This window comes from Coturnix japonica, chromosome 1, assembly GCF_054131305.1.
Source record: "Coturnix japonica strain WE chromosome 1, WE-NBRP24, whole genome shotgun sequence".
Taxonomy (NCBI): domain Eukaryota; kingdom Metazoa; phylum Chordata; class Aves; order Galliformes; family Phasianidae; genus Coturnix; species Coturnix japonica.
Genome location: NC_140663.1, coordinates 115,248,077 through 115,273,370, shown reverse-complemented (window position 1 = coordinate 115,273,370; position 25,294 = coordinate 115,248,077). Strand labels below are relative to the sequence as shown.

The window sequence follows — 25,294 nt, the reverse complement described above, 5'->3', positions numbered from 1 at the left end:
TATGTATTACAATCATTTATCAGATTTTACTGTAAAGCCTTCTTGAGTCCTTCAGTTCACAAGCTTTCAGCTTATAAGTGAATTGTCTAGGCTAGCAATTATATGCATATTGAGACCAGACATTTCTAGTGGGAGCGGAAAAGGACAAAAGGGTTCAAGCAGATTCATTATGACTGTAAATTTTGTTGGGCTTCACAACACTGACTTGTTCTCTTCCAAAAGTAATAAAATGCTTGAAACCATTAAAGCTATTAAAAAGTTTGTAGAGCTTTAGAAACGTGATCAGGCAATAGATATAGCAGATCTTCAGTCTAACTTAAGCAGTCCCGCATCTAGCTAGTATTTGTAGAAGAGAACAACTCTGAATCCAAAATACTATGGGCATAAACCAAAGAGCTGTGGTGGAATGCAGTGATAAACATAAGGTCATAGAAAATGAGTTAGAGAAAGGTGATATTTGATTCTAACAAAGCTGATAGACAGTAACAGAGAAAAAAGCAATACTGTCATGCATGTTATGTTTACGGACTTCTACCAGAGCTAATAAAGATTCTAAGATTTAGCAACCTGTTTAATTGTATAGAAGTTTCTAAGCGCATAAACACATGCCAAAACACTACTTACTGTGGGGTAAGAATGGAGGAAGATCAGGTGTTCGGAACAATTTTATAGTAGCTGGTCCTTCCCCGCCAGTTGTCAACACTTGAACTTCCAGTCGGTATAGCATTGATGGCCTGAGATTGGGCACGGTGAGTACATAATGATCCTAATAAATAAATTACATTAATTCTCTTAGAGTCTAAAAAATAAAGCACAGTTGCTCTACTCACACAAATTAAGGTTCTATCACTCTCAGCACTCACAAATAACTTAGAAATCTGTAAAAAGAATTTAGTATATGTATTACAAATTCTCTTTTAATAAAAAAGTTTATTAAATACATTTGTTTTTATTTTACTCTTTTCTGTAAATCCTACTGAATGGGAAATTAAATCAAGGCAATTTTCAGGGCTAGGGCCCCTGTTGGATCTAGTGGTGTGGCTACATTGTTTTCAGCCCAGATTACGTCATGGACACCAGCTCTTCTATTCTCATTTCTGGCATATGAAATATCTGTATTGTCCTTACTTTTCATTGTTCTGTATCTCTGGTCACTCACACTTCCTAAATAGAAATATATCTGATAAGGATGGGAGGGCATTCAGGAACTAAAGACCCAATTCACCTTATTTCACGGTAAAAAGGAGAGAAGAAGCACCCTGTAGTCCAGACCCAGGACAGGACAGTGGGGCAGAGACACTGGGCAGTGCACACAGTGTGTGCTCATTCAGTCAGACAGAATTTGCATGGCAAATTGTTCTGGAATATCTTATATCAGAGGGAAAAAAAAAGCAGAGGAAAAAAAAAAAAAAAGTGGGCTGTAAGAAAACTGATAATTTGCTGTTCCTGGCAAATCAGAAATAAAAGGGAAAAGGAGAGAAAAGGCAAGGATAAAAGTGGAGCTTTATGCCAAATTAGTGTGTATACTTAGAGGTATCTACTCTTAAAAATCCTTGCTGAAACTGTTCCATTTCATATAAAATATTCAGTGAGAAGAGAGAAAAATGCCTATGTCACATTCATACATTCACTCTGCTCTTTTAGATGCTCCTTAAACATGTTCATGTTGCCCTGGATGTGCAATTACAAAACTTTTAACAATTACAGATGACTAATGAGAACGAGTGGATGATTCTCACTATGAAATACTATACATTGTGGTGGTGTCTGAGAGGGAGGAAATACTATTTCAACTGAAACAAGTGTTTTGTGCAAGTTAACCAGCTGCTGTGAATAGAAGGATACATATGGCATTAAATAATTAAACATATGAAATCTCCAGACTCTACAGTAACAAAATCAGAGAAAAACAAACATAAGTAATTAAAACACAACATAAAGGAATGTTTTAAACAAAACATAATGTATATCCCAGACCTAACTGAAACAAATGCTTAAAAATGAAATAGTAATAATGAACAAACCATATGCAAAAAGAAAACTTAAATGAAGAATAACATTCTATGGTCTGTAACTTCACTAAGGTTGTGGTCTGCATTCTAAGGTCTGTGATGGAGTAACCTCTTCACAATAATCCTGCAGCATGTCCTGCTGACGAGACCAAGGATGTATCTTCTTTGTGTCTCTGCTTCAGACTGTAGACTGAGCTCTGAATGAACTGATGTGGATCTCATTAAGTCTGTACCACTGCAGAAGAAAATAGCTCTGCAAGAGTGCATGGCAGCTTGACACACAGTTTGGGAGCATCTGTGGTCAACTTTGTTACACTTTGTTACTCTGCCTGAAAACTGGCTTTGAAATACAGTGGCCATAGCCTCAGGGCAGTCTGCAAGGAATTAAGGCAAAACTGTGGGAATCTTGTTTTGAACTTGTAGAAAATGTGTTGAATGTAGGATGTGTTCAACACAACATTTTATTCATTCTTTGATGAAACAAATGTTGTGAAAAGACTTTCAGCCAATTCTGCTTGTGACACAATTGCCTTGATCTATCATGTCTCTAAAGTGCATGGAAAGACTCCCAGCACTGTTTGGAGACTTTGGATCAAGGCCAGATGCCTAAGTCCTTTTGTTGGCCCTGGTGGATCTGGCAATACTGTCTGAAAGAAGTGCTCTTCACTTGCTTCTGCCAGAGGAGGAACTGAAATAGCACATACCATTTTAAAGCTAAAAGGAGGAAGAATTCAAATTAATCATTCCGATACTTTCAACAAACAGTGAGTTCTAGTTCTCCTTCACATTATTTATTCATTGGACAATAGCAAATATTCACAGAAGGGAAAGTGATTTTTATTTTTCTTATAGAAATGAGAAACTCAAAGGAAAAAAACCAGTACTTAATCCATGAAATTTATTGACTTGGACACCAAATAATTAGTAAAACTGCAGTAATCCCCAAGTTGAACAGCCTGATCATCAAAGAAAATAAAAACTATCTATTGCCACACAGATGACCCTTTCCTCCCTTCAGGCATTTCTCAGATAATGGTTTCTAATTTGACAATTGTGCACATTAAAGTGTTTGATGTGCAATCGACAAGAGTAGCTGTGCCTTGTATTTCTAAGGAGGACAAAATTAAAGCATCTCCTGCTCCAACTTGCCTGCAGACAAGAAGAATGCTATGTGCGACATCTTCATTACCACTAAAAATTAAAAATATGACACATATACACATGGTTATTAAGCCAGTATAAAAAGAAAAGGATGAGCAACTTACTGCTGGCAGTATCTGTGACTGTGAAATGATGCTGTTGGGCAAGCTGTTCTGTCGGCTTTCTGTGGTTACTTCTGCCCATGTGACTTGAAACCCTGTCATGGGCTGGTGAAGGACTGCCTTAGATATCTTCCAAGAAAAATGTCCGGTGATGTTACCTTCCTGAACAATGAAAGACGCAGATAGATTCTCGGGTTTGGCCAACACTTTGGGTAGAACTGGCACTATAAATTTGGAAAGCAAAAAGATAAGCTAAACTTTGAGAAGTAATGGTCAATAATATTCATTTAATTTCAAAAACTGAGGTCAGACAGAGCTCTTCTTCTGGTGTTACCAAGATCTTGTCAACTTTCTGCCATCGCATTTTCAGTGTTAGCCAAAACCTATCTTTGACATATTCCATCGGCATTCTGGGTCAAGTTCAAACTTCAAATCAAATTCTGTCAGCCACAGGTGACAGGCAAGAAAGTATATGCCATGTAAAATTATAAATGCCTCATTGATTGGCAACCATCCTGGCAGTCCTCTGTATTTCAGAATATCTGAGCTGATTTTTAGAAGAAAACACACAGCATAGCACAGAGTTCCATTATGTGGGGAAAAAGTAAAATTCATGCTATAAAACTGTACTACAAGTTAATAGGTACACTTTGGCTAGGTGAAACTTATGCTGCAGTTTCCCAGGAAGAAAACCGTAATGTTGGAATTCTTCAGGAGAAGTGGGCAGGAAATCATAGCCACTGACAGCAGGATTCTGAGGTGAACCACAGAGCAAGTGGGAGGCAGTAAGAATTCAAAGTGAGACAGCCACTCCCTTGTTGAAGATAGAAGTGTCCAGACTTGGCTACTCAAAGCTATGGCTGACCTCACCTGCTTTGAGTAGGTGGTTGAATTAGCTGACATCAGGGATCCCTTCCAAATAATTTCTCCACTACTCTGTGATTTCAAATAACCTTTAAGCAATACTCTGGATTGTGACAACACTGTCAAAAGCATGACTGTCTTTTTTTGCTATGTTAGAGAAGCATTAACCTAAACTAAATCAAGCTGGAAAAGCAGCTTTGGAGCCAAATATTAGGATATTCAAAAGATGGAACATGACAAAACTGAAAATCAGTTATCATCATTATAGCAAATATAACTGGGAAGCTGCTCCTCCTTACATAACAAAAACTGTGTAATAGCAGATGTTATCGTATGTTTATAAACAGCCCTCTACAATTATAACCTAAGTAACACAGCAGCAATATGGTAACCAACATCTATGCTGCTCTGCATTTTAGTTGATTTTTCAGGTAAGCATCAGTCATCTTTTTTTTTTTTGTTGTTCTCAATCTTTCATATTCCATTGCAGAATTACTTTTAAATACTTTTATACTTTTTTTTTTTCACCCAATTTTAAGTGAATTTGAAATTATTTGGCAGGTTCTGCAGATTGTGCCTTACCTTCTTCAGCAGCACAATTAATGTGCTTATGGGTTTTTTCTTTAAATGTAGAGCAAGGTGGGGTGACAAAGAAAATACTCTCAGCCTTGAAACGACTTTTAGATTTTGCAGGTAAAACAGTTACTTTGTATTTGCATGAAAATGACAGGTCCTTCAGAATCATGTAGTTCTCCTAGAACAAGAAAAGCAAAAGAGAGCATGATGCAAACAGATCCCTTGGGGGGAAAAAAAGCAAAACAAACATAAAAAACCCTGAAAGATAAGTTTGCCAGATGATGAAAAATTTTCACCAATAAAACATTTTCCTGACACAATTAACACACTCCAACATGGCTTTTCTCATAAAAAGAAGAAAACATTACTTACATTATGATTATTTTCAATAGTAAAATAGTAAAATACATTAGCATGGCATTCAGAAAGGTCCATCCTTTCCACACAGCTCGTTTACCATGTTATATAAATGTATCTACCTTACAATAGTTAGAACAGTCTCCCACATGGTGACAATGAGGTAGCAATGTGAAGATGTAAATACAAATTGAATTAAATAATAGTAAGGAAGATAAAATAAGCTGCTGTAAGTGGCTTCATCTACGTTTAGCTTTTTTTTAAAGTGCATTCAAAGTCCAGTATGACACTGAATCAATTATTTTCCTCTTTAGTACGTTAACTACTTCTGTCTTCTTATCAGAAAGGTAAACTCCACAGCTGAACAACACAGAAAATTTCTCCCTTTAAAGACAATGACAGTAAAATAAAATTTTATACAAAGTGTCATGCTAACTTCTTAGTGTCGTGTAAAATATGTTTGAAAATCACTCTGAAAGCCTAAGCACAAATCAAACTGTAAGGAAAAAAAAGTTGTTTTGTTGTGTGTTTTTGGGTTTTTTTTCTGGGAAAATGTACAATAACACTTTCTTGGCTAATGTCCCAAGCCTTCGACAGCCATTTATATTATACTTTCTCTTTGGAAACACTAATCTCCAGTATTTATCAGCTTAACGCCAACTTTTTTTGGAAGTTGATCTCAAACTACATTAGCTAAAATTTCACAGGAAGGGCATTTTCAGTGGGACATGGATTGGGCTGAGAATGGACTTAATTCCCAATTTCCTACCTACTTCTCTAACAGTTTTGACTCCTACTTACAAATCTAATGATTGGTTCTACTTTTATTGTAAGAAAACAAAACAAAACAAAAGAACACATTCCAGTCCTTTGTAAATGACTGTAATTTGGTATTTGCTAAAGATGCTGGTGCATCAAGGCAAGGTTATCCTCTGTAGCCGTTGCTTCTCATTCACTCCTTAAAACAGATGCTTGTCAACTGGGGTTCTGACTGAACTTTATGAGGCTTTATATTCACCTGCATCTCAAAATGTATTCTGAAAATAGCAAATTGTCTAACTTCAAAATCCATGGACCCTAGACAAAAGCCTAAATGCTCAACACCAGATACCTAAGTTCTTTATCTGCCTTGAATTATCATATTGATTATCAAACCCTTTGTAGCAGCAGATGTCTTCTGATTACTTGCAATATGAATGAGCCCACAGAGTTTCACAAAGTGATTGTAGAAACTGGTGTAAAGCGATGGAAAATAAATTTACTAATCCCACAGTGCGTTTGGCGAGATGTACAAGTAATCTTTCCTGACCTCTAGTGGAAATAAACTTATTAAATACAAACTTTCTCCTAAGTTCATTGTTCATAACTTGAAATATCAAGACTGATCATAGTGTTATACCACAAGCATTTTTTTAATCCATCTCTAACATTTGACTTGCTGACTGTATGAGGTAGTAACTTAGAAGCAAACAGCCTCTTGCATGAGAATTTTTTTTCTTTTTATTTATTCTAGCTTTATATGACATTAACTGTACTGAATTGATCTGACAATACAGGTCAAGTTAAGAAGAAATGATGAATTATGTTTTATTTCAGTATGAAGAATACCCCTGCAATATGTACTTGTCCTGACATGTACTTATATGGAGTTTTTCTCCTTATCTGACATGTGTCCAACTTCCAGATTTAATATCTAGTAGTTTCCAACGACTGCATTTATTTTCTAATTCTATTTTTCTTCTCAGTTGTGAAAACCACATTTATGCCTAAAAAAAACAAGCTAGTTTATAATTGCCATTATTACTATTCACTATTTGTACTTTTCTAGACACCTAGTTCTTATTTTAAAACAAGCTGTGTTCTATCTGCCGTATAAATATATATTAAAGTCTTCCGAACAGCACCACCACAACCAACAAAAAATATTAGCCTAGCTTGGATTTAAAAATAAAAAAAGAAACACAAGAACAACTTCAGATGAACCATTTCTATCTTATGTAAGAAACAGTATAAACCAAACTGTGTTTTGTTGTAAAACCATCCTTCCTCTTGCAGCTTAGAAGCTACTCAGAGAGAAGCAGAAGTTTGAATGAAGACTTACATAAGTCAGCTCAGTTACTTTCTCAAGTCCCTTGGTGTCATTGTGTGTACAGGATTCCAGTAATGAGTGGACTTGGAACTGATTCATGTTGATACCTAAATGGGTCAAAAAAAGAGGAAAAGATATAATTACATTTCCACATATGCAGCTTCTTCTAGCTTTTTTGGATTTAGAGTTTAAGCATTCTAGCGCTAGTAGTTCCTCACTTGTCCACAAGCGCCCATTATTAGAAATGAACTATTATACATTCATAATTTAAGCCATACATCAGCTAAGACAGCTAACTTTAAAAAGAGAGAATTGGCATTTTCAGCATGTGTGAACGTTTAAAAAAATCTCAGTGCTGTCTCTTCTAAACATCCTGCATGTGATGGGAATGACCTTGTACCATTTGCTTGACACTGTTTATATTGTTAGAGCATTGCAACACTGCTACCTGGCAGAAATCTGTGCCTGGAGGTATGTGAAAATGTCTGCAAGCCTCTGAGAATTTCCCTTTCAGAATCTATCATAACACCTGTTCAGTATTTGCCCAAATACAATTCTAGACTTGACCTCCAGGAGTAATAAGAAAATTAGTTCCCATTTAAATCAAGGACAAAACTTACAAGGATCAATACTATAATCTTTCAAGTAATTTCCAGATCTTCTTTTTTTTTTTTTTTGAGAACCCTACAAATAATTGTAGAGGCACTGTATTTTACAGTTGCTTTTCTCAAGGCTGATTGTAAAAGACAGTGAAAAAAAGGGCACTTAAGAATTAGACAAAAGAAGAAAATCTCACCAGATACTGACAGTACATCCTGTCATTTTTCTGGATTTAGTTCTCCTTTGTCTTTATATGGCAGATGCAAAATCATGTGTTTGTTACTATTAATTAACTTGGTATGACATGGCCACTAATACCAAATGCCTGATTGTGTGTTTCAGGAGTGAAAACAATATCTGCGATGCCCTTAGGGCTGTTCTGGCATTAGACTGCTACAAGCAAGTGGGATGCAGAAGGGAAGGATTATAAATTAAAGAGAAAATGAGCAGCGTCTGAAACTAGCTCAAACCTTTGAAATTGACTCTTCTTTTTTAGTGGCTGTTTGCATTACAACATGTATGCTAATCATTTGCATGATTTCTTTGGGAGCTCAATACTCTCTCAAAAAGAAATACCTAAAGAAATAACTTGCTGCTTTGTGATCATTCCCTTCCATTTGAAAAGTAATAAATAATCGGATGTGCTTTCACTTGTCTCTTGGTTGCTAGGTTTTCCCATTTGTTATGCTTCTTTGATGAAGACACAAATTCACAGTACACCTGGAAGCAGGTTTCATCTGAGTTAGTCTTTTTCTATTGCCTATCACCTGTTTGTGCCCCTCTCCTGGGACCTGAAAGCAACATGCTGCTGTATCACTCATGCTATGTTAAAAATGTACAGTCCGTGCAACATGCTCACAATGAATCTGTTACTAATTCTCTGATAATCAGAACTTATTATTTTAAACTATTGTTGTTCTGTTCTTTATTAAGCTATAAAACACCAAGAATCAAGAGCTTACAGCAACTTAGCATCCATCCAGAGATTTACTATGCATCTTTCCAAAAATGTGCCTGAAGTATCTGGTATTTGCAGCTCCTAGCGGAGTGGAAATCTGTTTGGATTCTACTACAGCTCCACCTTCATTTCTTACATAAGCTTTTCAGAAGACACTGCCCTCTTGGAGTTCTTTGTTCCTCTTTCTCCTCTCTTGCATTAGCAAGAGTTACCTTAGTTACCTACTCATAAACAGCTGGCAACTTCTTTATTCAAGCAATAAAATCAGGAATAACTAAAAACAAAAACAAAAAAACTTTCTTCCTTGACCTCTCAACTTGCACTGTAAATGTTGGATGAAAGCTTTTAACAACCATAATTTTGTATTTTTTTTTTATTTAAACAAAATGATGAAATTAACCTTATATTCCATAGTGCTCACATCTTGTATTCTGATAACAGTCTGTATTGAAAGACAACATTTTCTGTATTTCAATATTTAATCTTTGCATGCACATAGTATGTATATATTTTCAATATTAAAACTTCTTCACTTCTCATCTTAAGTATTCTGATTAGAAAAAAAAAAGAAAAAATATAATAAGTCTCCTACTTGAGACTTTTTTTAAAATGTGAAAAATGTGGAAAAGTGGGACTTTTTTTATTAAGTAGAGCTAGAGGCATGAAATACTCAAAGTGCATATGCATGCTTGAAGTATGCATATTAAATAATGAGACTGCTTTAGAAATTATCATTAATTTTTTATAGAGCAGGAGGCAAGATGTATGGAATGATCTAAAAGGTCACATAAAATACTTAAAGAAAAAAAAAGAAGATGAGAATATGTATTTGTCTCGTGAAACTGCTTATAATGATCATGGTTTTAAAGTTTAGCTCTTAGGCAACTGATTTTTTGTGCACAAGTGAAACAAAAGATTATCCTATCCTCCCTTTCTCTTTCCATTGAGATTATGACTGTAGTTTTATTAAGATTTTTCTTTTCATCTGTCCATTACAAACTCAAAAACATGCAGCATGAAAACAGTTCAAGCAAAAGCCTAGGTGAATGTCAGCCACCATCACCACAGCTAATGGTTCTGCATTAAGTTAATACACTGTAACACACAGCTGTATCTTCTGAAAAATAATTTGAGTAGTTAATATTTACAGAATATCCAGCATTTACTGGAACTGATTTCTAGCAGTTCAATCAGAAAGCTTCTAAGCATCCCTTTTAGAATAAGAATATCACACAGCAAAGAAACTGCCCAACTCTTTCAATTAATTCTCTTATATTTCATATATTACATTATAAAGAATCCTTGTATTTAATCAATCTTAATAGTTGGGAAATTTCTAGATTCTGTACTTCCAATTAGAAGACTTCAGTGAGTTTTATAACTCTCTTGCTATCATAGTTAGAAAACATAACATACCTTCCGACATGAAGAAGACTGATATACTAAGCATAAACTGCAATAATTCATCTTTCCCAGAACTGCAAATATGGGACTTGCAGCAGATACTAAGTGCTAGCACTCATTTGAGCAACTCTAAGCTTGTGAATTTAGTCAACAGAACAGTCACCTAAGAATTCCTTAAAGAACTGTTACAACAGGCAGCTTCATCAAACAATTTCTTTAGTACCATTAAAAATACTTTAAAATAATCACATATAGAAATCACTAAAATGGACATGATCTGCCTAAGCAAAACAGCATTTCATACAGTTGCATACAGCTACTCCTCCCATAGAAATCAATAGGTAATGTTAAATATTTCTGCTATGATTTTTAAGTTGAATTTTCTGTAGTATGCAATTCCTAGACTTAAGAAAACATTCAGACATCACATGAGCATGTTCTTAAAATTCCACATGTGCTTAGCTCTTCCACTTTTAACTCTGTTGAACAAAAAGCTCAGAAACCTTAACTAGAAATGTCTTGATCTGGGGATGCTCTAAATCATGCTGGTGTTTGTTTTGACTCTCTCCGTCTTACATTCCACCCAAAAAAAGAACCTTTGATTCCAAAGGAGTATCTCCACAAAGCTATCTCTCTATTGATATTCTTCAAGCAATATTTGATATATTTCTCCATTAGAATTAAATATGGTAAAAGAAAGAGGTGCCTATCACAGTTTGGAAGATAGCTTTCCATATGCAAAGCTGCTACCTTCTGCTGTCCATCAATTAGAATATCATAATGAAACTGCAATTTCTAAGAAGTTATTCAGTAAGAAAATTACTGAAAGAACTTGTTCTGCCCATATGTAAGCCAATTATACATTGTTGAAGATGATGATTCCTAGAGAGAATTCCAGTAATTACTTATGAGGGGCCTGTGACGGCTTCTCTTCTCTTACCATGAAGAGTGTTGATCTTACACTCTGGCCCTGATTCAACAAAGCACTTAAGCATAGAACAGTTGTGTTGACTTCAGTAGTTAAGAGCAGCTAATGGATCAGGCAAGAAAGTTTAGTACCCAACAGGATCAAGACATTAATGACCATATAAACTATAGTTAAAAGATGGTCTTGAACACATTTTTGATTGTCTTAGATCAAAAGGAAGAAGGAAATAGGATGAAATTAAATAATTCCCTTCCTGGACTGTATGTCTTGCAGTATTACTGCTATAAAAACAGTCTATAGCAAAGTTTAACCAGATTGAGTTTATTTTTATATTTAATATCATAGCACAGGGCAGAGTCTGCTTAGGGAACATGAAACACATTTCAATTTGCTTGATCGTTTCTAGAGTAAAGTTATAGTAAGGCTTTGTGGCGCTCTGTATAAATACTTTATCAAACAGGACACCAAAATAAAATATTAAGGAAAACATTCAGGACACAAATTACTTACTTTAAATGATGAAACTGTACTACTGTAAATGGTAAACAGTGAAATGGTAAATGGTGAAAATTAAGACTTACATAAAGAAAAATAATCTTTTAATTTAATAAGTACCTGAAGTTGTGTACAAGTCAAAGAATTTTGTAAGAAATAGGAATAAGTTGCTCCTGTAACCCATAATATCCCTTTACAACTGTGGAAATAGTTCAATAAATCACTGCATCCAACCCACTATTCTGGCAATGTTTATTTTGCAGTGCATTTTGACCATATTTCCACACTAAGAATTATTACCCAGTATTTGGGATACAATATTATGAAGTGTCTTTGCCCTCTCAGATCTTCATTCCTCTATTTATAAGGTCATCATTCTCAGTGGGGAATAAAAAAATAAAAAAAAGTTATAATATATACCAATTTTTAAAAGCATTTATTCTAATAAAACTCAATTGCTGGAAATGTCCAGAAAAAATATATGGGAAAGGCCTAAATATAGGAAGAAAAAAGAAGAAAAAAAAAAGTAAAAAAAAAAAGTAAATTATCAATGCAGTGCTATTTAACACAAGTTGCTTCAGTTTTGAAGACAAGATTATTATAAAGCTATCCATTCAGTACTTATTACATGTGATAGCGTCATACCATAATAGCAGAATGACTGAAAAACAGTTTGGGAGAGCATGCTTCAGTCTACTTCAGAGAAGCAAAACATGATCTTAATCACTACTTGATCATAACACTTATTTTCTCATGTGCTGGTTTACAGGATATTCTATGCTTCTATGAGTAATGGAATTTCTTGTTAACATTTGAAACCTGAAGCTAATGACAGTGCAAGAAATAATAAAGGGATAAGAGTTTTATTTAACTTATGGTAGATAAGTAAATGCAAAGTGCACAATCAAACAATCATAGGGAAACAGAATGTACCTGTAACTACAAAATGCTGTATTGATGAGCTAATACATGTAAAAACTATGCTGCTGAAGTGTTTTATATCAGTCATTTTAGCTAAGATTTCCTAAAAGGCTAAAATGAAAACAGCTCTGGCTCTTTTAGCTGCCTGTGCAGTGAATCACCCAGTAGTAAAAAAATAAATAAATTAAATAAAATCCAAAATGTCAAATATTTGTCTAGGAAATTCATGATATTCATGTCAACTCTGAGAAAAAGAGTTTTTAGTGATCACCTATTTAAGCATTATGATTAAAATAAACACTAAAATCCTCAGTTGACATTTAAACTTCATTCAATAAACAGTTATTAACAAGGCAAAATGTACGGTTTCCTGCTCTTATATAGAATATAAGCAGTATCATTTAAATAGCGAAGATTTTGTTTCTTACATTATGCCATTTAAAACAAACTTTCTTTCTATAGAACACATTCTTTGCATAATACATCAATTATCCTTTCAAAAAACTATATTAAAAATTAGTGTGCAATTTAAAGGTGGGCTTGAGACAGTATTTGTGTCCATATTTAGGTTTAAGATTTAAAGGTTCAAGGTTTAAGAATGTATTGAAAGATTTAATTCTGGGATCATCTTTATTCTCGATTACTTCTACTCCCACTGACTTTCCCACACACAACACTCTACATAAAGTGAGTTCAACAACATCTCATTCTGGTTTTCTATTACAAGGAAATTTGCCTCATGTAAACTCCAAGTCTCACAATAGCTGCTCATAGCCTGAATAAAAGCTTCCTGCATTGCTCTTTCATAGCCAGGTATTCTAATAATTCAAAATAAGAATTTAATGAAAATGTTATGAGCAAGTCTAAGGCTTGCTATCATTCTACACCTACTGAAAAGCCTTCTGTTTAACTCGGACAAACCCAGACCTTAATGTCGGTGAAGAGGCTATACAGAGGGTAGGGAATCTGGGAGTTTTTCCCAGCTCCAGAGGCCAGGCACACATCCACCTTAAATGTAAAGCCTCTGTGGGAGGAGATGCAGACATGCACTTGTTTCAGCTTTCTCATACATTATGCTAAGAAAAAAATGGACAAGTGGTTGTTTGCATGTACAATGCATGCAAAATTCTTTCAAAGTTCCTAAACTGGCCACACCAAAAACTTAGGTGTGCTGAGAAAGCACTTACAGGCAGTTATTAATCCACAGTTGATAAAAGGTATCTTGATAAGCTCTATATCCCAGGAAATTTTTACTCACAATAGGAGTGGAAGGATTTCTCCCGGTATGATTGTCTAAAGACATAACAAAGTTTATAAACAGGCTGGGGATACCATTTTGGAAAACATATTTTCTCCTGAAAAGTTAAAAGTCATCTACGAATTAGTTTATTAGCTGGACAGTTAATTTTTTCAAAGCCTTGAAGTGAGTAAAGTCTAATCCCAACTTGATACTGAATGTGTCTGAAGTCTGACTGTAAGTCTATTCATCTTTGGGTTGTAATTATATTTCTATTTGATCTTTTAATATAAGTTCAAAAGAAATCAAACTTGTGTTCAGTTACTAAGGTTAAGAATAAAAGGGGGACTTACATTTTCACAATTACTAAAGGAATTTTAGAGTTTGAGTCAGGTCATACTGAGGGCTTGTGAACACTATGTGAATATTAATTTGTTATACCATATGAGTTAACCAGACAAAATGTTAGAACTAGTTTAATGTAGTATGGTACAGGCAATCTCTGCCTTGAAGCAGACTTCAATAGGTATCAGCTAAGCAAAATCACCCTTCCATGCTCTGCGCTGCCTTTGCTCTGTTACCACAATAGGTAATTCTAATTTGGCTTCTGTTATTTGATTTCCTGTCAAACTTTGAACTAATTCCAATTACATTCCTTGGGACTAATCACTGGAAAAACTTTCCCCAAAGTCTCCCACACCAAGAGCTTTAACCACACCACACACCCTGAGAGGTATATGGTGGTTTGGAAGCTAGTGAAAGGCAATCATTAGTGGTTTTTTGTTGTGTCTGTGGAAACATGAAGCAAGGGGGTAAAGTGTGACATTCAAACATTGCAGGGGAGATAGCCCTGAGGTTGCCATTATTGTAAATGTAACTTTAAAACTTTACCATTTGTCTAATACATTGCTTACTATTTGAAGAGTCGTGCATTATCTGCTCTACTATTTGTATTATTTGTTGATGTACCACTAGCTCAAATCTGGACATACACCAAATGCAAACCTCTATTTTTAGCCTGTTAATCCTCTTCTAGCAGAAGAAAGCAGAAAGATAAAAACCAGCATTAGAATAACAAAAATTTTATTCCTAGAATTAGATTAGGCCTATGCAAGACAAAGTTAGGGATGAGTAGGAATCACACGGAGAATATTTCTGACAGGATACTCTTTTGTGGAATAACATCCCACTAGAGTTACAACTGATAGCATTACATACTTCACTAGGAAGGCGGCTGAGGAAGCCCACAGGATACAGGCATCTGAGTCAGCTGTAGCACACATAGAAAAGTAAAATTATGCACTGTCTCCTGGTGAACTGCTGAACGGTTGATCCAGTCAAAGATTCCTGTGCCCAGGGACAACTTTACTAAATACAACTGAACATTATGTATACTCCCCAGTCAATCTCTGCTGAGCCAGTAGTTTTACAAGGAAAGATGAAATACATTAGTGTATACATTGCTATAACTAACAGCGAGATCTTTTTGGCAGAACCATTTGAAGCACAGTGATACTTTCGAGTACAAATAAATTCCAGCTTATATACATGATTAGATAATGGTGAGCTGTTTAAACACAGGTCTTCCAGTATAACAGTATTAAACTAATTACTTACTTACCGTTAAGAAACTACTGCTGAATCTTTTCCAATAACAACTGGCAATGAAGGATTTAATTAACTTCAGTGGCACTAGCTGTGCAAGAAGGGACCACAGGATAACATGGAGAAACCTTTATATTACTTTAAAACTGCCGTATGAAATACCTTATTGCAAGCAAAGAGTCAGCACACACAGTCACTTCATTTATCTTCCTGAACTAAGTGAAAGTTAATTTTGTTTTCCTAAGATATGGTTTTAAAAGCATTTCTGTCAGCTTTCTATTTGCTTTGCCTTGCCTTGCATTTTATTCTTCCCTGTAATTTAATTCATTATTCTTGTTGGGTTGATTTACCAGACAATGGAGGATTCTTTGCCTCTCCCTGTTTTAAGTGTTCTTTCTTTTCTTCTCTGCTTTAGCATTTACCAGAAATACAAAGAAAGAAGCCTGAAGCCAAGTTTTAATGCATTTTAAATATTTGTCTTTTTAAGCAAAACCAAGGGGTATATATATTGATTTTAAATATCTAGAAGTACTTCAAATGTTTAATTTAACACAAAGACATATATGCCCATAGACTCTATTCAAAGACAAGTGAACTAAATTAAATCTTTACCTGAGCAGGGACAGTTGAATTATTCTCTATGAACAAGTGCTAAGAAAACAGTAGTGAAAACCATGCAATGTGTTAGAAAATACTATTGTAATATGTTGCTTTGGACAGAAACCATCATAATAAATTGCATTCCAGTATTTCCATGTGTGAGAATTACAGCAGCAAATGATGAGGACTGAAGCACTGGATTCATAAAGAATAAAAAAATTTTTTACTCCTTTAGTCTATGAGATATTTCTTATTTTCATATACTAAAAATACGTAACCATGCAATAACCTGAAGACAGCTCAGCTGAGGTCCAAAACCTCAGTTCTCTGGTTGCCAAACCATTATGAAACATAGGAAACATAAGATCATTTTTCTTTTCATAATTTCAGTCTTGACTGCTTCCCAAGATACCAAAGATCTTAATTATTAAGTAGCTAGTCCTTTTAAGCAAGATTTTCGAAGTGCACCAGAACATCGTAATAGGTGATACTCTGTGACTCCAGCACCAAGGAGTTAAAAGGGAGTTCTTTAACTTGGTTCCACTACTTGACATAAATAGCACATAATTTTTAATTTCACATAGTCAAGATGGCCAAAAAATCTGGCCACAAGAAAGTTCCCCTTTTCATTTATAAAAGCAGAATTCATGCTGTTTAAGGAATGTACTGTGTTTCTCTAATCCCAGGCCTAAGTCAGAGGCTGCAAATGAAAGACATTTTCTTCTTTCAGAAAGAAAACATTGTATCCTATAATTACAATAAACTTTTGTGATGACTGTCTAGTAAAGTTATGTGCATTTGCTAAGCACCTTGTACCGCCTGAAGTGTGCCGTTATTCTTGTTAGGATACCTCCTGAAGTAAAGTTATTATTGCCATCATACCAAAGCATTCAGACTGAAAGACTATTTCATAAAGGCATTTCTTTTAATGTAAAGTTCCGATCCTACATTCCATTCATGTCTCATGCTTACTGAAGCTAAAAGGACTTATGAAATGACACTTGAGGAACTGGCCTATATAAGTCTTTCCAAGGTAGCAAATTGTGGTACATTATGACACATAAATATGGGAATAGGATCTTCCACCCCAACTTTAGCACATTATTCAGTTCAACGTATAAGCAGTTGCTCCTTTAATGCATAATATAAAGCCAGCTTAGTAATAGTTTGCAACAACCCCTCCATTTCATTTCTTGTACAGTCAAATTAATTCTATTTAGAGGGATATTAAAAAAAAAAAAAAAAAAAAAAAAAAGTTTACTTTCACTGACTTCTGCAAATGACACCAAGGATTATATCTTCATAGTAATGGTACAACTACGTTTGAGTGTTAAGAAACATCACCATGCCTGCTGAAAATCCTAAGGAGCTCTGCAGTGTTAGATGGCCTCAGCAGCAATTGTCATAAAGGACAAATTTTGGCAACAATAACAACATCTGTTACAGGATATTACAGATCAGTCTGAACAACCTAATTTACCTTCTAAGTTATTTCTGTTTTGAGCAGATCGGTGGATCAGACAACCTCTAGAGATTCCTACCAGCCCGAATTATTCTATGATTCCATTCTGTCTTTTTTAGACAGAATAAAATTGTTCAAATTAAAATACAAAATGATTTCCAAAGTAGAAAATGAAACAATGAAAATAAAAAAAAAAAAAAAAAAAAAAGGAAAAAAAATCTAACCTTAGAAACATGTTTGTGTTTCTTAAGTGCTATGAGACCACCAGATATCCATACAGATCTTTCCTTATCATTGTTCCTGTAATTTGTGGTGTAGGAAACTGTATGAAACTCTTTATGTAGCTGTCTTGGTTTTGGACAAAATTAAAAAAATAATAATTATCAAGTCTAATGATACTAGCAGCTATTCCTGCAGAAAATGGGTAATATTACTCTTGCAAAGTGAAACACTTGTTTTAGTAAATTTTAAAGCTTTCCATATGGCTATAAGACACTTTATCACACGTATTCATCTTGAAAAGCTCTAAGATCTAAACAACATATTTGTATCATCATCACTGAAATCATCTCTGTTTAGGACCATTAAATCTAATGCAGAAAGTACTGAAAACCTTTATAAGCAACCAGACAAAGCAAAGATTGCAACAATCAAATGAAATTTTATTTAATTTACAAATGTCCAACACATTCAAGCTTCATATTTGTATTTCTTGAATTATTTCTTATGTCACGGGAACTCTCAACATTATCAAGATACACACTTCCCAGAGTTTAGTGATATTTTCATAATAGCTACTTGTTTTAAAGTCACACATCGTATTTTAGGACTGTAAAAACTGTATTTCTGCTTTAAAAAAAATTTAAAAAATCATGGCTTTCAGTAGTAAATTGAATAGGATAATCTGAGTTGGAAGGAATCCACAAAGTCCAACTACATGTTGCTGCTGCCACTGCTGAAATGAACCACCCGCTGCCTCACTATGCAGTTGCCTGTGTTCCTTACTGAGTACTAAGGGGACCTAGATGATCAGTTCAGATCAACTCATGTATAGAAAACCTAGAGATGCCTCATATGTCTCTGGGAACATGTTCAATATGTAACAGTCTGAACTGAAAGCTCTGAAAAAGTGTCTCAAGACACTCAAGATGAGAAAGTTATGAGAAAGTGTCTCAAGATTCAAAGTAGGTTTCTTGAACTACTACTTTTTTAATTGTAATGGTAAATTGGCTATCAAGCTTATAAGTAGACATTGCAATGTAAATGTCTAAATGTTGACATCAAAATCTGGAACTATTTCCCGCCATGCCACATACCTGAAAGTTATATTTGTATTAAAGACTATGAATGTATATAAATGTGTGGATGAAACAAAGGCGTGGAAATAAATCCCTCCATGAAGAAAAAATGGCAGCTATTGACATTTATTGACACTTGCTGAATATTTGTGGAAAGCAAACAGTAGATGTGAGCACAGTGAGGCAGGATGATTTAGCTGCTGTATGGGATCAATTACTTCAAAAGTCATCTGCTTTTCTGACTATAAAAGCAGATGAAATCACTTGTTGACAACCTGCTTTAAGAAGGATAAAGTTTGAGGCTATCGATATAAAGTTCCATATACACGAATCTCATTTTGGATAACTGAAAGTATATTATTATATAAACTTATTATTCAAAATTAGAAATGCCTCCATTTTTATTCAATCTTTAAATTATCTTGGCTTTCCAGAAAGTTAAGCAAAATTTAAATTATAATGGGAAAGTCTATAAAATGGAAATATACTCTAGAAAAGGACAGACATATAAAGTGTGTATATAGTCAGGATGCATGTGCTACTGCTTTATATGTAAATGCTTCAAGTTAAAACACTAATATTGAAGGTGTATTTTCAAATAACAGCATACAACACTGCTATGGCTACACTAGAACAATATAGAAAAATCTATATGCTTCTAGAGGGAAAGAAAGGAAAATCCTGCTTTTTTTTTCCATTTCTAAATCTGATTAGATACATAAAATGTACAGTATTTTCCTTCAGTCTCAAAGACTTAGACAAATCATTAGTAGGTTTTCTGAAAAAAAAAAAAAAGAAAAGAAAAAAAAAAAAAGAAAAAAGAAAAAAGAAAAAAAATACATGTAGCTTAGCAGACAACCAGTGTACAGTTTTTTGCTGTGGTTGTGGCAAACTTTTTCCTGTTTTAACTCAAAGTGAGTGATAAAGCTTGACATCAAGCCTATTATGGATTTCACATAACCACTGTAGCTCTAAATTTTTTAGTTCAGACTGTAGTTTTTTGTGACATTACTACATGATTTCCAAACAGACTAATTTTCTGATCATTTCTCCACTTAAAAGTCTAAGAAGTGATGCTGCAGTGGCATCCAAAGGAGCATCACACGGGAACACAGTGCACTTGAGATCCCTTGACCACATTCCAGAGAGACTACATGCCTAGTCAGAAAAGTTATGTCACCTAAGGGCAAATACTTATTATTTACTTAACATTTACAAGAAGCAATTTCTTCTGAATCAAAAATCATTTCAGCTCTGACAAGATTAAGTACTCCAACACGACTGACAACAATTTTTGGGTAGCTGACACATAATTTCTTTCTGCCAGACAAAACAAGAGGCAATGTTTCACTCTGATGTGAAGGTGAAGGGATAGAGGGATGGATGTTGTACTTGACTTCAAACAATTGAATGAGGCTTAGTATCTTAAAACAACATTCTGCAACTCTGAGACAGGTTAGGAGAGTTCCTCCTTAGAAAAACAGTGAAGCAAAAAATTTGACAAACCTGACTTCTTCCAGTAGATTTTAACCTGAAGTTGATTGTCCTGATAGAAAGGAGTTCCAATTTTAAGAAAACGAGTGGGTTTTCTTCTTTGAAAGGTTGGGTAAGGATCTACCACTCCTTTTGGAGGTTTCTCAACAGATGTCTGTTCATCTGCAGTACACAGAAAAATAAAGAAATTATTTATTTAATACAGTGCTGCTTAATGACCAAATTCAAATCAATGTTCAAATTCAGAAAAAATAACAAACCTACTTTATTTGAATATCTTACCTACATGAAATTATTGTAACTATAAAAAACAAATGGTCCATATGGCCGAAAAACATAATTTGTTTCAACTTGAATAAATATATTTTAGAGACAGAAAAAAGACACACGAATGCTAAATATGAAAATGCTTTCTAAATTTTCAAAAGAATCATTAGTAAAGGGAGTGTATTTACATTCCCAGGAATAAGAGAAGTTAACATTCTGACTTTTTCAACAAGCATGGTATCTAGCTGTATTTCTATATAATCATTCATCATCTTCATATTTGCAAAGTATTTTAATATAGCCAAAAACCTAAGCACAGGATTGAGTGTAACCCACAGTGGCTTCATGTGGTTATTACATCAAAGTAAATACAGTTTTTTGGTACAGTATATGAGAATACTGTGGTCAGATTAAACATCTTTTTTGCCTGCTTTCCTGTCTCCAACAGTGAATAGTGAATGCTTAGGAAAATATTGTATGAGCAGAATGAACTTTAAGCAAATCCCTTGATATGTGTGCCTAGCTTCCATAAAGCAATGGTAACGCAATGTCCTTCATCAAGCTCTTCATCTGGTAATAGTTTATGAACATTTAGTGGTGTCAGTATTTAGAACAATTGCGGATTCCTAAATATTTTCAGTTTAAGAGGCAGTAGTGTGGATTCAAAATGCATTTCATTGCACACTGTCAAAGTATATGAGTCAGCTTAACAAAAAAAACACTCATGTATTTAATTCAATATTACAACTAAGTGAAAAATGAAGATTCCAGTTATTAGGAAGTGGCAAATTATTAGCTGTATACTTGACAGAAAGAGAGAAAGACTCAAGTTTCAACAATCACCATAAGCAATGTGAACTTGAATATGGTACCCTACATGTAACTTCAGCTAAAATTTGGAATTGCTTTTTGGAAAAATTTTACTTTTTCAATCTTTTGCTTAATCTGATACATTTTTACTTCTTTCACATTTAAGTAAATCTACCATATTCATATTTGCTCTTTTACAACGTGATCATAGTGTTTATGGTGTCTGACTGGAAACCACAAAGTGATAGAGAAAAGTACAGACATGAACCTCTTAGGTATATCTCAACATAAAGTAATTTAATTTAACTAAATTTGTATTTTGCTGTTTTCTCACCAATTCCAGAACAAGAACACTGACTTAAACTATATACTACATACACTGATCAAGACAGAGAGAGAGAATCTTGCTGCATTTCCCAGAAGTGAGGCACATGAATAGAGTGAGGCAAGATATTTTTGAGACTGAGGAAAGATAACGCCAGAGGGCCGGGGTCAAAGCTCACAGAAGTCTTCAGGACTAAATTGCTTCAGTGGGTTATAGACTGATTCTGTTCTGACAACATGAACAGCCACCTAAAAAAAGACCTTAATTCTACAGCGAGTTGAGCAAATGACAGTGGGACTCCAGCAAAATTGGAATAGTGCTTCTGGAACTACTTCCCAAAGGCCAAAAAATTCCCCAAATGATGAGGGGGCATGAATGTCCTGTCCTAGATAATATTTCAGGCAATTATTTTTTCATCTTTCTCCATCTGCTTCTGAGTATTATCAAAAATACCTCAAGCAGAAGTGCTTCTAAATAGCTAACTTCAGTGACAGTCAGAAGATTAGTTCAAATCTATTTGCAACTCCTTCAGCAGTAGACTGTATTTGCTTTTCCATATAAGCCATGATTTAGCCATTTTCAGAATAGGTCCAAACACACTTCTCAGTAGAATGCTCTGTTGACTAAAATGTGTGGTATCACCAGTTTGAGCTCAAATAATCTCCAGTTCTTTCCTCCATGGCTTTAACAGAAAGTATGTTCTGATTTCTCTGTATGCTTATTATTGAAATACTCTTTTGTAAAACAAATATGTGTTTTCAAGTTCTCACAGGCAGAGATTTGCAGTTAAAAAGAAAATACTGCTCATGAGCTAAATGGATGGTCATACTTTGAATACAACATTCATGCACTTGAGGTACATTTGCAATCAAAAATACTCAGAATGTACTATTAATTTGGTTTAAAAAACAATACAACAGCCATTTAAACTTTTAGTTGAAAAGGTCAGTATAGTAAAGCGAAATAAAGCACAAAAAATTATGTAAATCATAAACTTTCATAGAAACTACTGATAGACTTAAGTAAAAGGGGCAAGGAGAGGGTGGATTATCCAAGTTATTCAAAGGACTTTAAACCCTGATGAAGAGGCAACTCTGGTGTGGACATAAAACAATGAAACCACCAGTCATTACTGGTAGATAAATGCCACTTGGTAGAGGACTTGGAGGACTACAGTGTGGTAAGTTACAGGTGATCTGCATCAGATTCAGAAAAATAAAAACAGTGTTCTGGAGAGAAAGAATTGAAATGAAAGTCCTTCTTTCTCAGCACAAACCCACTATTGACATATCAGCAATACCACAGAGAGTTGATGCTGCACAATCAGTGAAACAGTTTCTTACAGTAAAGAAGAAGTAAGGAATGACATCTGCACAGGCAAAACCCAAGCTCAGTTATGCCAGCTCCAGTTTAAAGGTACTGCATTATGCAGAAGTCTTTGTTTAATATTGTTTTGTAAGACTATAACCTAACATCAGGTCTAATAATAAAGCCTGATGAACATCAGTTGATTAATTAGTCTTGCTTCCAAGAGGGGAAAATTTAGAAGGGTATTCTCATAGTAAAATGAGGGAAAAAAATTTAATAGCTTCCAGAATAAAGCTCTGCCTCAGATTCACATGAAATTTAGGTTACCCAGCCTACTCCTGGGACATTATTTCTACATAAAGTAGACTCAGATACATGTTCTTTCTTGGAGCTGTAATTTAATCTGGCAAAATAACAGTAGTTTGATATCATGCATGTTCCTGAAAACTAGGTCATTTTTGGCGGCAATGACAGAAAAAGTAGGTACAATCAAGGTGAGCCAGCGGAAATGCAGAATTTCTATATTCACTTATATAGCGCTTCAGCAAGGATTTAACATATGTAAGCTTGCCTTATGTCCACTCTGTGAAGATTCAAGCTCATTTTCTGTTATGACTTCAAGAAAAGGCAGTACATTCAAGATACCAGCATTTGGCCCTTTGCTATTTCTAAAATGGCCCAACAAGGTAGTAAAAGTGAGCCTAATATGGAGAGAGAGAGGAAGGAAATGGATCTTTAAGTCTGTTTTATGTTCTTGGTACATCAAAACAGGAAGCAACTGTAGATGTGGAGGTCTGCCATAGGTAGTAATTAATTTAAAGTATTTTCTTCCTATCCAAACAGAATATACATGTAGAAGGGTCCAGTAAAAATAGCCATCAGTTAGTTAGATGAGGCTATTTAGGGTGAATGCAATGTTAAGAAAATGGTGCCAAATAAACTTTGTTTGTACTTTAAAATCAAAACGTAAATGGATGGAAAATGAAATAATCAGGAAAGAATATTAGAAATGATATCTCTAGCATCTTCTTGTCAGAATTTTGCTTTATCGATTTATTGACTAATCACAATGTATCAGCAGCTAAGACAGTAACTCAGTATTGTATTGCAATTATAAAAACATTTAACTAAGACTCAGTTTGCTCTCATATTTAGACACAATCTTAAATTATATTGTCATAATAAAATGAGAGAAAGAAATTCAATAGCTAGCTTAATGCTACTTTGGATGCATGCCATAATAATGCATAATGGCACCTGGGATTCTTTTCCATCTACTAGAACAAAGTTGAGCCAAGCATTTCTTTAGTATGTGATGTTTTAAATATCTCAAAAAGAAATAATCTGACCTCTAAGGATCTCAAGATTTTAATTTGAATTTTTGTCCTGTGTGTGCAATAATTTATTACCAGTTCACTTATCAGGCATGAGACAATTCAGATTCTCAAATAGCAGAGTCAGTGTTTTATCTCACTTCCTACAAGGTACATATTTGTATGGTCCAAGAACCTGAATTCACAAGCCAGTCAAAGTAGTCAGGATTATGAAAAGCGCTTCAAGTCAAAACTGTCCAGTTAAGAGAAAGACACAGAAATGGATTTACAGCAGCCAGAAAGAAATACTGCAAGAATTTATAGATGCATTGCATTTTTAAAGTCTTAACATCACAGTGATGCAAATGCTTTCATTTTCATTGCTTTTCTTTAAGGTGAGTAGAAACTAAGTAAAAGAAATAGGAAAAAATTGTTATCAAGTTTTAAATAGGAAATGTAACATTAAAAGGCTACTCAATTTCATCAAGACAAGATGACTCTGCAATCAAACAACCAGCTTAAAGAAAATAATTTAAGAAACCATTACTTAAAACATTCAAATTCCAATCAAAGAAGAGATAAAGATTTCAGATGTCTGAACGCAATTACTCACTATTATTCCTGTTGTCCTGTGTCGTGCTAAAATGAAGAGAAACCTTAGCACTTTTAAGGCGTATCTGACCCCAGCGTGTTACTGCCTGCAGTTCTACATTGTAGTTGCTGTTGGGTTGGAGTCCCTCCAGGACCACATAATTTTGGGGCTATAATAGAAAATATATGTATATGGAAGTTATAGTATTACTGAAACACAGGCTTGTATCAAGAGCAGGATTGTTATCTTAGGCACACTATTCTTTTGAAATTAGAAAAGAAAACTTATGTATAAATTCCAGAAGAACAAAAGTTTGCTTCTTTAGAACTATATTTCATTGTACTCTATCTTTCTTTGTCATTTTTCTTGGTACGAACCTTACTGACATTTACGGAATTTCAGTAATTCCTTGGCAAATACAGTCACCTACAGTTTAGGCCAAAATTAAAGTTGTTGTATATATACACATACACATACATATATATACACTTTTTTTTTTTTTTTTTTTTTGTATGCC

At 34.4% G+C, this 25,294-nt stretch overlaps 1 protein-coding gene across 2 annotated transcripts in view; it reads right to left on the bottom strand.

Annotated features, from left to right (window-relative positions):
* ANOS1 (anosmin 1) overlaps window positions 1-25,294 on the bottom strand; it is a 122,010-nt gene that overhangs the window by 3,158 nt on the left and 93,558 nt on the right. The window contains 6 exon segments of one of the 2 annotated variants that reach the window (NM_001323185.1): window positions 625-766; window positions 3,278-3,498; window positions 4,721-4,892; window positions 7,173-7,267; window positions 20,175-20,324; window positions 24,799-24,946. In NM_001323185.1, coding sequence (NP_001310114.1) covers window positions 625-766; window positions 3,278-3,498; window positions 4,721-4,892; window positions 7,173-7,267; window positions 20,175-20,324; window positions 24,799-24,946 — 928 coding nt within the window. 2 annotated transcript variants of the gene reach the window in all.